Source organism: Hyaena hyaena, unplaced genomic scaffold (assembly GCF_003009895.1).
Source record: "Hyaena hyaena isolate Hyena2069 unplaced genomic scaffold, ASM300989v1 scaffold_160, whole genome shotgun sequence".
NCBI classification, from domain to species: Eukaryota; Metazoa; Chordata; class Mammalia; order Carnivora; family Hyaenidae; genus Hyaena; species Hyaena hyaena.
This window is the reverse complement of record NW_024080793.1, coordinates 559,804-571,137: the sequence shown is the minus strand read 5'-3', so window position 1 is coordinate 571,137 and position 11,334 is coordinate 559,804. Positions and strand designations below refer to the sequence as shown.

Genomic DNA, 11,334 nt, shown 5'->3' with positions numbered 1-11,334 from the left:
CCTGGGCTCATAACAAATGTTGCTGGAAGACTCGGCAGGGGGCCAGCAGGGGATGGGTGCTCTGCAGACGGTGTTCCTGAAAGTGGGAGACTGGTAGCCCCAAACAGGAAAATATTTCCTGCCAAAGGCAGCATACAAGACAGTCTCCTCGTTAGGAGTTCCCGATGGTAACCAGATGCTAAGTTTGAATGGACGGTACCATCGACGGTAACACAAAAACTGCATCGCTCTTTACGTACAAATAAAAGAGAGAATTTATTTTCATTCTGAGTTTATTTAACATTTCATCCAGTCGAACTGAAAGAATACAAGGACTCCAACACTGGCAAAGGCACTGTGCTAATACTGAAGTAAAATCTGCCAGTCAGTAATACGTACAATCAGAATCAACACGTGACTAGAACTACCAATAACTATTTACCTTTATAAGCTCATTGCACTTCATGTGGACTTTTCTCCAGAAAAGATATTTCTAAGAGATCAGCGAAATTGCCAATCTTGGTTCATTTGTTCCTTTTTTATAAACCGTGATTAAATGATACAGTTAATATTTCTATATAAAAGCATCAGGAGTTGGAAGCCTCGGTAAGTGTTTAAAAAGACACATCTCCATATCCATTACCCTTTCCACAACAGTGATTTGGCCCTGTCTTCCTGGTATGTGCAAAATTTCGGTTAGTTCATCAAGCTTCAAGCCAGTGGCTAATTAATATGTCAGTGAAGGTTAGGATTCTGAAAGGGACCTAACAGTTAATGGGAGTGTGTGTGTGTGTGTGTGTGTGTGTGTGTGTGTGTGTGTGTGTGTGAATTCGGAGATTAGCTGGGGCAGGCGGGGTGGGCCTCGAGCGCTTAGGTTAAAAGCCCCCCTTTCAGCACCTCATGGAGACCTGCCTTCAATTTCAGGCTTTTACCTCTGTTTAAAGAGAAGCATCTACGCCAGCAAAATACATCAGAATGTCACGGGGAACCAATTTGCCTCAAATGGTTGAAGACAGAAAATCTCAGAGAGAAAATGCTGGTGGCACAGAGGCAGGCTCACAGTGCCCCCAAGCTTCAGATCCATAATCCTTTCAGAGAAAAGAGAAACACAGACACAAGGCACACCATTTTTTCTTTATGAGGAAATGCAGACTGGTCACATTGTCAGGAAAAATCTGTTGCAACTAGCTGCTCCATTTTTCCTTCTCCCACTTACAAGTCTCTGAATTACAAGTGAACCGAGTGGTCCACCCAACAGAACCACCACCTGGCATATGCCTGGCACATCCATAGACGCGGAACACGATCCGTTACGTTAAAAACAGGTGAAGCTACTACAGATGATGTAAACGGCGGTCCGTGGATTCGTTATTTTCAAACAGGGCAGAAAATCACAGACAATATTCAAGTAAAATCATTCAGTCACTGACTCACATATACATTATTTCCATGTCTTTCTGAAAGCCAAGGAGATCTAGAAGAATGACAAGACATGTAGCTAAGTCAGAGCTGGGCTCTCGCTTCTAAAAAATTCGACCAACCAGATTCAACCCAGTCACACAGCACTGGTACTGAATATACTTCCCAAATCTGACACGTGTAACATTTCTGTTATTTGATTACTTGGTGTAAATCACTGACTTGAGGTCAACAAGCGCAAGGTAAGATTAACTTCCTAAAAATGTAAAACAGAATAAATTTAGAAGTCAACCAAAGGAAACACCCAGCAATGGGAATGCACACAATTGTGGACAGCAGGGACCGCTTACCGCACTTGTCTATTGCCGTCCCTTTCGGGAAGTATACGGAGGAGCTTTTAATCCCACAGATCCAAAAGACCCATCATTTACGCGGGGCTGACCACTGCCCAACTGGAAGCAAACTTCCCTTAATGTTTACGAGTCATTTTTTCACACCTTAGCCTCAGAGCTTTTGTGTTTTCCCAAATCACTGCTGAGTGACTGGAAACAGGAACAGGATAAACATTCAGTATTTCAAACAGATTTCCTTTTTGCTCACTGATTACCGGCAAGTATTTATTGAGTATATACTGAACATCTACTCTATGCCTAGCAGTGCTTTTTAAAACTCTGGGTGAGGGCTGGTGTATTGTCTTTGAAAACAATGACTATAAAAGCTACAGGAAGGATATGTCTGTAAATTACACCATGATTCACATGTAAGGGAGCCGACGGGTGTCGGGCGCCTGGCCCACACCAGGTGCTGTGCTGTAGGGAGCAGCTCGCCTCTAAAAGGCTAATGTGGATCTTTAAAAGGTTTCTGTCACTGGGAGAAGCCAGGCTGAGCCGGCTTTTCCTCACCAGGCTGTGGTAGGTGGGACAAGCTGGAGTCTCTTCCCCCACTTTACAATCCCTTATTAAAGTACACGCGCCGTAACTCAGGACAGGTCTCTCGGATCTTGGCTTGCAGCTCGGCCTCCAAGCTTGTCACAGACATGGAACTGGGATGAAGAAGAAACGACAGGATTATTACACAGACAGAGCAAGGAACCCGAATCTGCAGACGACAGAGAAGGGAACCTCCCCTGCCTGCAGCACCCCCCGCCCCCCGCCATGACTGGTATTGTAAAGCAGGGTCTCGTTTGAAAAATGCTTCCTGGGCCCTAAAAATGAGTGCCCAGTTCCTTCTAGGAAATTAATTGTTGATAAAAATCAAAGAAATGCACCTTAAGAACCCAACAATTATTATTTTTTTAATGGTTCTTTATGCTTTGAGAGAGAGAGAGAGAGCAGGGGAGGGGCAGAAAGCGAGACAGAATCCCAAGCAGGCTCCATGCCTTCAGCACAGAGCCCAATGCGGGGGTCCATCTCATGAACCATGACATCATGACCTGAGTTGAAATCAAGAGTCAGATGCTTAACTGACTGAGCCCCCCAGGAATCCCAAGAACCCAACAATTATTAAAAGCTTACAAACTTCCTCACTGGGAAGAATGTAAGCAAGGCCACTTTCAGACGCTGCTGGTACTGGCACACAACGTGTGGTAATGCTACTGCCCATGGAAAACCACCTAATGTTCACCAGTAATAAAAAAGACACATGTATTTAGTAGAATTTTTAACACTAACAATTCACTTGCACTAATATGCTTTTGTCCCTTGTATAATAATACATGCTTATTGCAAAACTTTCAGAAAACACTAAAATGGGAGTGCCTGGGTGGTTCAGTCAGTTGAGCATCTGACTTCGGTTCAGGACATGATCTCAGTTTGGGAGTTCGAGCCCTGCATCAGGCTCACTGCTGTCAGTGCAGAGCCTGCTGTAGATCCTTTGTACCCCCCTCTCTGCCCCTTCCCTGCTCATGCTCTCTCTCTCAAAACTAAACAAACAGTAAAAAAAAAAAAAAAAAACTAAGAATTACAAGGAAAAAACCATCACTCACAGTCACACACCACTGAGAGATGATTTGTTAGTCTTTGATAAATTTTTAAAAAGTACTTGAGGGGAACTTGGGTGGCTCAGTTGGTTAAACATCTTGACTCTGGTTCAGGTTATGAAATCACAGTCTGTGGGTTTGAGCCCCGCATCGGGCTCTGTGCTGACAGCTCAGAGCCTGGAGCCTCCTTTGGATTCTGTGTCTCCCTCTCTCTCTGCCCTTCCTCCACTCACACACACACTGTCTCTCAAAAGTAAATAAACATTTAAAAAAATAAAAAAATAAAAATAAAAAGAGTACTTGAATGTATTATATGCGTATATGTATCAGAGCTTATTTTTTTTGGCTATAAATGCATATTTATTATATAAAAGTATGAAGAAAAATTGTCCAGAATAGTTATGATAGAAAACCTGGTAATATTTTTATATGTAATTGGCCTTTTATTTCTAAATGTTTATTAATTTATTTTGAGAGAGAGAAAGAGAAAGCATGTGCTGGGGAATGGAGGAGGCACAGAGGGAGGGAGGGAGGGTCCCAAAGAGGCTCCGAGTTGTCAGCGCAGAGCTTGACATGGGGCCTGATCTCAGGAACTGTGACTGAGCCGAAACCAAGAGTCAACACTTAACCCACTGAGCCACCCAGGCGCGAAAATCAAGAAATATTTAAAAATAAGTAAATAATTAAATAAATAAAACTAGAGTGACATGTTTCTTGGCAGCTGAGTAAACTCCACCTGTAAAGCCACCTGGTTCTTGTGTTTGCTTTGTAGGAAGATGTTTAAACACTACTTCAGCCCCCTTAATGGTGCTAGGCCAATTCAGACTTTCTAATGTTTTAGCATTGTAAACATGTTTCCGGAATTCGCCCATTTGCCTGTTTTCAAATCTACTGGTATAATGATGTTAATACTACTCATTTATCTTTTTAAACTCTGCTATATCTCTAGTTATACCTCTTTTTCGTTCATAAACTGATTTGTTCCGATTAACATCACAAGATGACTGTCCCATTACTATTGCCAATGAACCAACTTTTGACTTTGTGGATCCTCTATTTTTTGGTTCTGGTCTTACGTCCTTCCTTTCTCTTTCCCTGGAGTTTATTCTTTTTGTTCCCTTTTGAACTTAAGTTGGATGTTTAGTGCATTGATTTTCGGGCCTTCTTCCTTTCTAACATAAGCATTTAAAGCTAATCACTTCTCTCAAAGCAACACTTGCTGCTTCCCACACATTTTGATCGGGAGTGTGTATTGCTTCTCATTTGTACGGGAGAATGGGTAACCGTGGCAATATTCATACAATGGACGATTATACAGCAGTCAGAACGAATGAACTTAGCCACATGCAATAATGTGGAGGAATCTTAACCGTAGGACACTGAATAAAAAGGAACGAATACCAAAAGGCTATACCTAGTGTGACACCCTTGTCTAAAAAGTTTCCAAAGAGGCAAAACTAAACAACGTTAGCAATGCATATGTGTGTGTATACACGTTATACATAAAATAAGAAATCTTAAATGCAGTTGTGTGATTAATATGAAGTTCTGCAAAATGGTTAAATCTGGCGGGGGGGTGGAGGCACGGGCATGGGCTGGGAAGAACATCCAAAGGCATGTAACCTACTGGTAATTTTTTTATTCATGAGTGGGCGGTGGATGCACGGACGTTCACTGGATCATTAAAGTATATAAAATCAAATAGGACCACGCTTGGACCAAGAAAAACAGTGTGCGATGAACCAAGGAATATGTGTAACCCTATTCTATACAACTGGTAAGAAAAAAAAAGAAAAATTAACAAATGTAGAAGCAAAACAAAACAAAACAAAACAAAACAGAGTAAGAAGATCCATTTTTAGATAGAGGAACACAAAAGTGTTCCTGGTCTCCCAAATGTGGAAACCGCGTAGTCTCCGAGGACAGGTGACCTCATGGCACTAGAACCTACAGAAAAACATTTAATGTCCAAACCTAGACTTTAAGTTAATCATAACATATGATTAATCATAACTTAAAGTTAGGTGCTCGTCTCAGCATTTCACATACACTATTTCTAAGTCACTGAGTATAAGGTCAACTGTTGGGCACTGGTATTTGCTGGAGAAATAAACTTTCTTATGTTAAGCTCTGAGATGCTGGGGTTTGAACAAGCAAATAGGTATGATTATCCCTCTTTGGAGATGAAAAACAATGCGTCTGCCTTGGGCTTGGAGAACGGGTTCTGAAGGTCCCACCCTCTCCTAGGGGAGGCCATGGCTCTAGGCATCAAGATGACACAGGGCTCTCTGTCCTTGAGATTTAGTGCCCTGTTTAAGGCCAGCAGGAGTCAAAGACAGAAGTGAAAGAGCAGGTGAAAGGTGGAGTTCTCCCTCAGGTGGAGGGAACCTGATTAAGTTAGTTCCAGCACATCTCATCGTACTTTGAAAGCCGAGGGCATGAAAGACCACATGTTTGAAGACTGTCGGCCCATGAAGGCCTCACGAAGGCAGGAGCCTGGTAATCCTCAAACAAAAGGCAAACAACAAAATGCTACTCTCTGTGCTTTCATGTTAGACCAGGAGGAGGCTGAAGACCTATAGATTTATCTGATGCTGATTTAATGCCCCTCAATCCAGTTCTTACATCAAAAGCAGGATTCAAGGGTAGCCTGGGGTGAAGGCACAAGATAAGGCTTTTGGAAGAAGGGAAGCAAATACACCAATCCCGGAGGCTAAGTGTGTGTAGCTGCTGTCCCTGGGGCGGATCCCAAATTCTACTACGTCTGTGTTACAGCTGCATTTGCCAATGGACTGGATGACAGCAAGCCGTATCCAAATTTCTATAAAAGCGAATTTGTACCAGAGTTAACCTGATGCTTACAAAAGAATAAAGCACTTTCAAATGTGATGGTAGAGCTGGATAAAGAGAGTTTTGAAATTAAGCAGATGTGTGCTTGATTTCTGCCTCTATCCTTGTCCCTTTAGAGATGTGGCTTCATTACTCTTTTTGAATCTCAACGTCCATGCAGTGAAATGGAATGACAGCACCTGCGTCTTCAAATGGTTTTTAGGAGTAAAACTTGTGATTATTCCAAAGAGTAGCAAATACATACCTTTTCTGAGGAAACAGAGCACAACACAGCGGCGTAGCAAACACCAAACTTAAAAAAAAAAAGAAAGAAAAGAACAAGACACATAAGAGTATTTTCAATGGTCCACTTTCAGGTCCTGTTTCTAGTTTACTTTTAGAACAATCCCTTTTCTTTTGATTATATTTCCTCCTAAAAATACATCCCGTTTGTGTAATTTTATTACCAAGGACTGGAGTCCAAATCAGTTTTAAAAAAATCAGAGAAATATCCAGAGCTTAAAAAAGAATCACACAGGGGTGCCTGGGTGGCTCAGTCAGTTAAGCATCCGACTTCAGCTCACAGTTGGTGAGTTCGTGAGTTCGAGCCCTGTGCTGGGCTCTGTGCTGACAGCTCGGAGCCTGGAGCCTGCTTTGAATTCTGTGTCTCCCTCTCTCTCTCTGTCCCTCCCCCGACTCATACTCTGTCTCTCTTTCAAAAATAAATAAACATTAAAAAAAAAAGAATCACACAAACAGTCCCAAATTTGTAGGTTTCCCTTTGCTTCTATCTATCTAATTGTTGAGGCCAAAAGCTCCGTAAGTTCTGGGATCTGTTCTGGGTCTCACTTTCAAAACTTGGTTCTCACGTGATCTACCCATTCCTTTGCCTTTCTTATGCTATATATTTACCTTTAAAAAGGAAATTAATTACATAAAACTCCACTCACCAAAAGCCAACTAATCCGACTTGAATGGGTGCACTCATCCAAGGGAACCTCTGTGTGGAGAAATAAATTATTTTGAATACTTTTTATACAGGCTCTTAGAGACACTTTTTCCTGCGGATTAGCGGGAAGCAAACTCTCCACACTATGAGACCCAGATTAGTGAAATTTGGGGAACACACCGCAGCGGGCACGTTAGTTCTGACTTCCTGCAGCCTCCTTGATCTGCCAACGAATGCCCATGCAAAGATCAAGTGGCCTCTCATTCTCTCTTGAACATATAATCTGAAAGCTGTCTCGCTCTAAACAGGTAGAGAAACCATACTGTTTAACTGTTAACTGTAACACAATACAGTCTGATGTCAGGCATGCAAGACAGACAAACTCGTACCCAAATCTCTGCCCTGCCAGTTCGTTCCAGACTGTGGGGAAAGGGCCGGCAGAGCCCAACCTCTCCAAGCTCTGGTTTTCTTATCTGCAAAATGAGGATCACAACGGGTGTCCTCAAAGTGTGTGGGAGGAGACGTGCCAGGTATCAGTCATTAGGCACCTAGTAAGTACAGTGCCTGGAACGTACCAGAAACCCAACATTTCCCTTGTCCCTGCATCTTCCCTTTCTTGCTCTTAGTTGCTGTCAATATGGTTAAAACTGTTGCTGGCACAGAAAACTTTTGCCTGTCACTTTTTCTTTTTAATGGAAATGAATGAGTTGGTTGGTCTTTTGGAAAACGAGCACTGTTCGCTTTTTAGTTTTCCAAAAGGAGTGGTACTGAAATACACAATATAAAGAACGGCAGGATATATGGTTATAGAAACAAGGCCACTGAAACATCTGCAACCAAGTTGTGAACTGGTTGTTATGACATCAGCCAACTTAGCGAAGAGTCAACACAAGCTGTTAGAAAACCCTGACCCCCAGGATGCTTGCGTGAGAGGCATACCCTGGTCCCTGAGAAGACTTCTCTGCAGAAAAGGCACGTCACGCAGGGTAGTGTGAGGGGAGGGAGGCACGTACTAGAGAGGAAGGGAGAAATGTCATCAAGAGGGGACACGCCCACCCCACCAAGGACAGTAAGAAAAGGACACGCCATATCTTGGGCAACTAGCTCTGAGTGATGATGGATTCTCACCAGGAGATGTAAATCCCCACCCTGGCACTGCCCAGACTTGGGACATCTGCGCTGGGTGATGGGAAGGTGAGCTGAGCACTGAAGGACTCTTTGTGAAGGATGAACTTGAGCCCGAGGGTGGCCTTCTTATTTCAAGTGGGCTCTTGTCTGAAGCAAAGGGGGCTAGCTTGTTATCCCAGAGAGCAGCTGTGGGTCATCTTAGAGAAGGAAGTGTACAAGTGAAAGGCAGACTGTAGATGACTGTAGTTCGTGCCAATGGTTTCGATGGAAAGGCTCTCAGGAATGACAAGGATCCCGGAGAATTCTGACTTCACCCAACCTGCATGTCTCCTGACTCCTCTCCAGTACCCTGTCTGCTTAATCCATCCCCACTTCTTAAATAGCACTTAGCCTGAGACTCAGGGAGCTGTGGATGTTTGGTCTTCCCTTAGATGCTCACACACTCCGAACTGTGCAAACAGAGGCTATCTTAAATAAGTTCCAATGAATTAGAGACAGTAACCATTAATTTAGAAGGTATGTATTCAATGAGGTAAAAGTGCAAAAAGCTAATAGGACTCCAAAGTCTTCCCTCTGCCATTATCGTTTCCCCAATCGCTTTACTGACATATGGAAAACCACACATATTTGATGTGCACAGTGTTAGTTTTGACACATGTATTTGGCTGTGAAGCCATCACCACAATCAAGATAATGAACACAGCCATCCATCCCTAAGGCGTTCCTTGTTCCTCCTGCCCTGGGCAACTTCTGTCCTTCTGAAACCCTGCATCCCATTCCCTGGCAGCCTCTGATCTCTTCTTGGTCACTATGTACCAGTGTATATTATCTAGCATTTTGTGTACAGAATATATTCCTTTGTGTAATCACTTTGAGGTTCATTCAGGTTGCTGCACGTATCAGTAGTTCATTACGTTTTCTTGCTGGGTTAGGTATTCCACTGCATGCATACAGCACAATTTGATAATCTCTTCTCCTGCTGATGCCCATTTGGGCTGTTTCCAGTTTTTGGAGATCGCAAATAAAGCTGTCATGAACATCCATCTTTTATGGACACGTGCTTTCATTTCTCTGAGATAAACACCTAGGAGGGACATTGCTGGATCAGGCGGTAAGCATCTGTTTCACTTTGTAAGAAGCTATCAAACTATTTTCCAATGTGGTTGTACCGTTTTTCATTCCCACTAGCAGGATATGAGAGCTCCAGTTTCTCCACATTGCTACCAATATTGGCTCTGGTCAGTCTTTTCGATTTTAGCCATTCCTGTAGGTGTTTAGTGGTAGCTCATGGAGTTTAAATGTGAATTTCCCCAGTAAATAAAGATACCGAGCATCTTTTCATGTGCTTACTAGATATAGATATAGATATATTTGGTGAAATGTCTGTTCAAACCTTTTGCTCATTTTTTAAATTGGGTTGTTTTCCTGAGCGAGTGTTGAGGGCTCTTTATATCTCCTGGATAGAAGTCCTTTATCAGATACAAGCTTTGCATAGATTTTTCTCCCAGTCTGTTTGCCTTTTCATCTCCTTAGAGTTTTCAAAACAACAGAACTTTATCATTTTGATGAAGTCCAGTTTATCAATTTTTCTTTTATGGACTGTGCCTTTGCTGTTGTGTCTAAGGGATCTTGGCCTAACTCTCAGCCTCAAAGATGGTCTCTTCTATTTTTTGCTAGAAGTTCTACAATTGTAGATTTTTAAGTTTAGAGTCTATGAACCGTGGGGAGTTAATTTTTATATATGGTACAGTCAATTCCCTATACATAGCCCACAGCCTGGCCATCTGGAAGTTTCCCAATAAGGCATGCTGTGTGTCTTCCCTGAGCTTCTGTGGACCATGTGTCCTTGACCAGCAGTCAAGTCTCTGCCCACCTCCCGCATTCGGGGGAGATACTGCCTCTATTCCCTCTATGCCGCATTCTGCAGCCACCAAGTATTGGAACGACAGCCTTATGCCTCTTTGCATCACGGTGCCATCTGGCCCCTGAGAGCAGGGCTCTGTTTCTATGACTCAAGCATCCAGCCCATTGCTTGGCATGTAACAGGCATTCAGATTCAGCAAAAGGCTGCTGAGTAACTACATGAGGGGATGAACAAATAAATGCCACACTCACACTTAATTAATAGAAGGTCCTGAGAATCTACCAAGTAGACAGACCTGTCCATCTTTGTTAATGGGAATAAAGAAGAAGCAGAATTAAGGAATGAGGAACTAGTAACTGATCTAAACTCTATTCACTTTATTTATTCCTAATGCAAGTGCCAGGGTCAAGTGACCGTGGCAGTTATTCTTCAAGAATACCATTCTTCAAAATGCCAGATTTTAGGCAGTGAACGTTTCGGTTTATTACAAAGATTGCTGTGAGTCACCTGCCCACAGCTGATGCTTTTTTTCTGGCACTCTGCTTGGGAAAAGATAAGGCACAGGGCAAAGGATGAGTCATGTGGAGTGCTCCCTGAGCTCACCATTAAAAAAGCCAAGAATGTTCCATTTGTTTCATGTTGGCAGAGGAGTTTGGTCATGTCCGAGGTTACAACCCAGGTAAATGCATCTTTACAGAGGGGCACATGTAGCCGCCGGAGCTGTGGGAGCAATCAGGGGGCCAGGCAAGGCAGATACCACCCATGTGGACGATATGAACTGCTGAATGATTTCTGGGACCTCCATAAAAGGAGCACAGTAAAGCCTGTCTTTCAGGATGCATGTGAAAGTGCTCTGAAGATGGAAACAAATGGATGTTAATATAAGCCACCTCTGCCTATGTTTTAGTAGTAGCTACACTATCAGCTCAGTCCATGGGAGCTCTCTATGTGTGCAAAATGCAGTATTTGAGTCTAACAGCGACCCTGCACTTGGGGAGTGGAATGTGCGTATGAATAGCTTAATGTTCAGCCATTGCTATTTCAAAACAACATCCTCCACCGAGATCTGAAGAGGTATAGCCTCAACCAGACCCCCGGGGGGCTAGCAGGACACTGGGACTTATCTACTGAGCTACTCTGACCGCCTCTCTCAACCTTGCCTCAGTAGTGGGGGCGGGGGGGGGGGGG

At 43.1% G+C, this 11,334-nt stretch overlaps 1 protein-coding gene across 3 annotated transcripts in view; it reads right to left on the bottom strand.

Annotated features, from left to right (window-relative positions):
* Nucleotides 1-230: 230 nt before the first annotated feature.
* Nucleotides 231-11,334, bottom strand: part of SFXN1 (sideroflexin 1) — a 39,550-nt gene continuing 28,446 nt past the window's right edge. For 2 of the 3 annotated variants that reach the window (XM_039239771.1, XM_039239768.1), the window contains 3 exons: nt 7,156-7,205; nt 6,471-6,518; nt 231-2,440 (listed from right to left, as the gene is read on the bottom strand). In XM_039239771.1, the coding sequence (XP_039095702.1) occupies nt 2,344-2,440; nt 6,471-6,518; nt 7,156-7,205 (195 nt within the window). In that variant the 3' untranslated portion in view covers nt 231-2,343. The remainder of the gene's footprint in view (nt 2,441-6,470; nt 6,519-7,155; nt 7,206-11,334) is intronic. The other variant, XM_039239770.1, reaches the window with a different exon arrangement.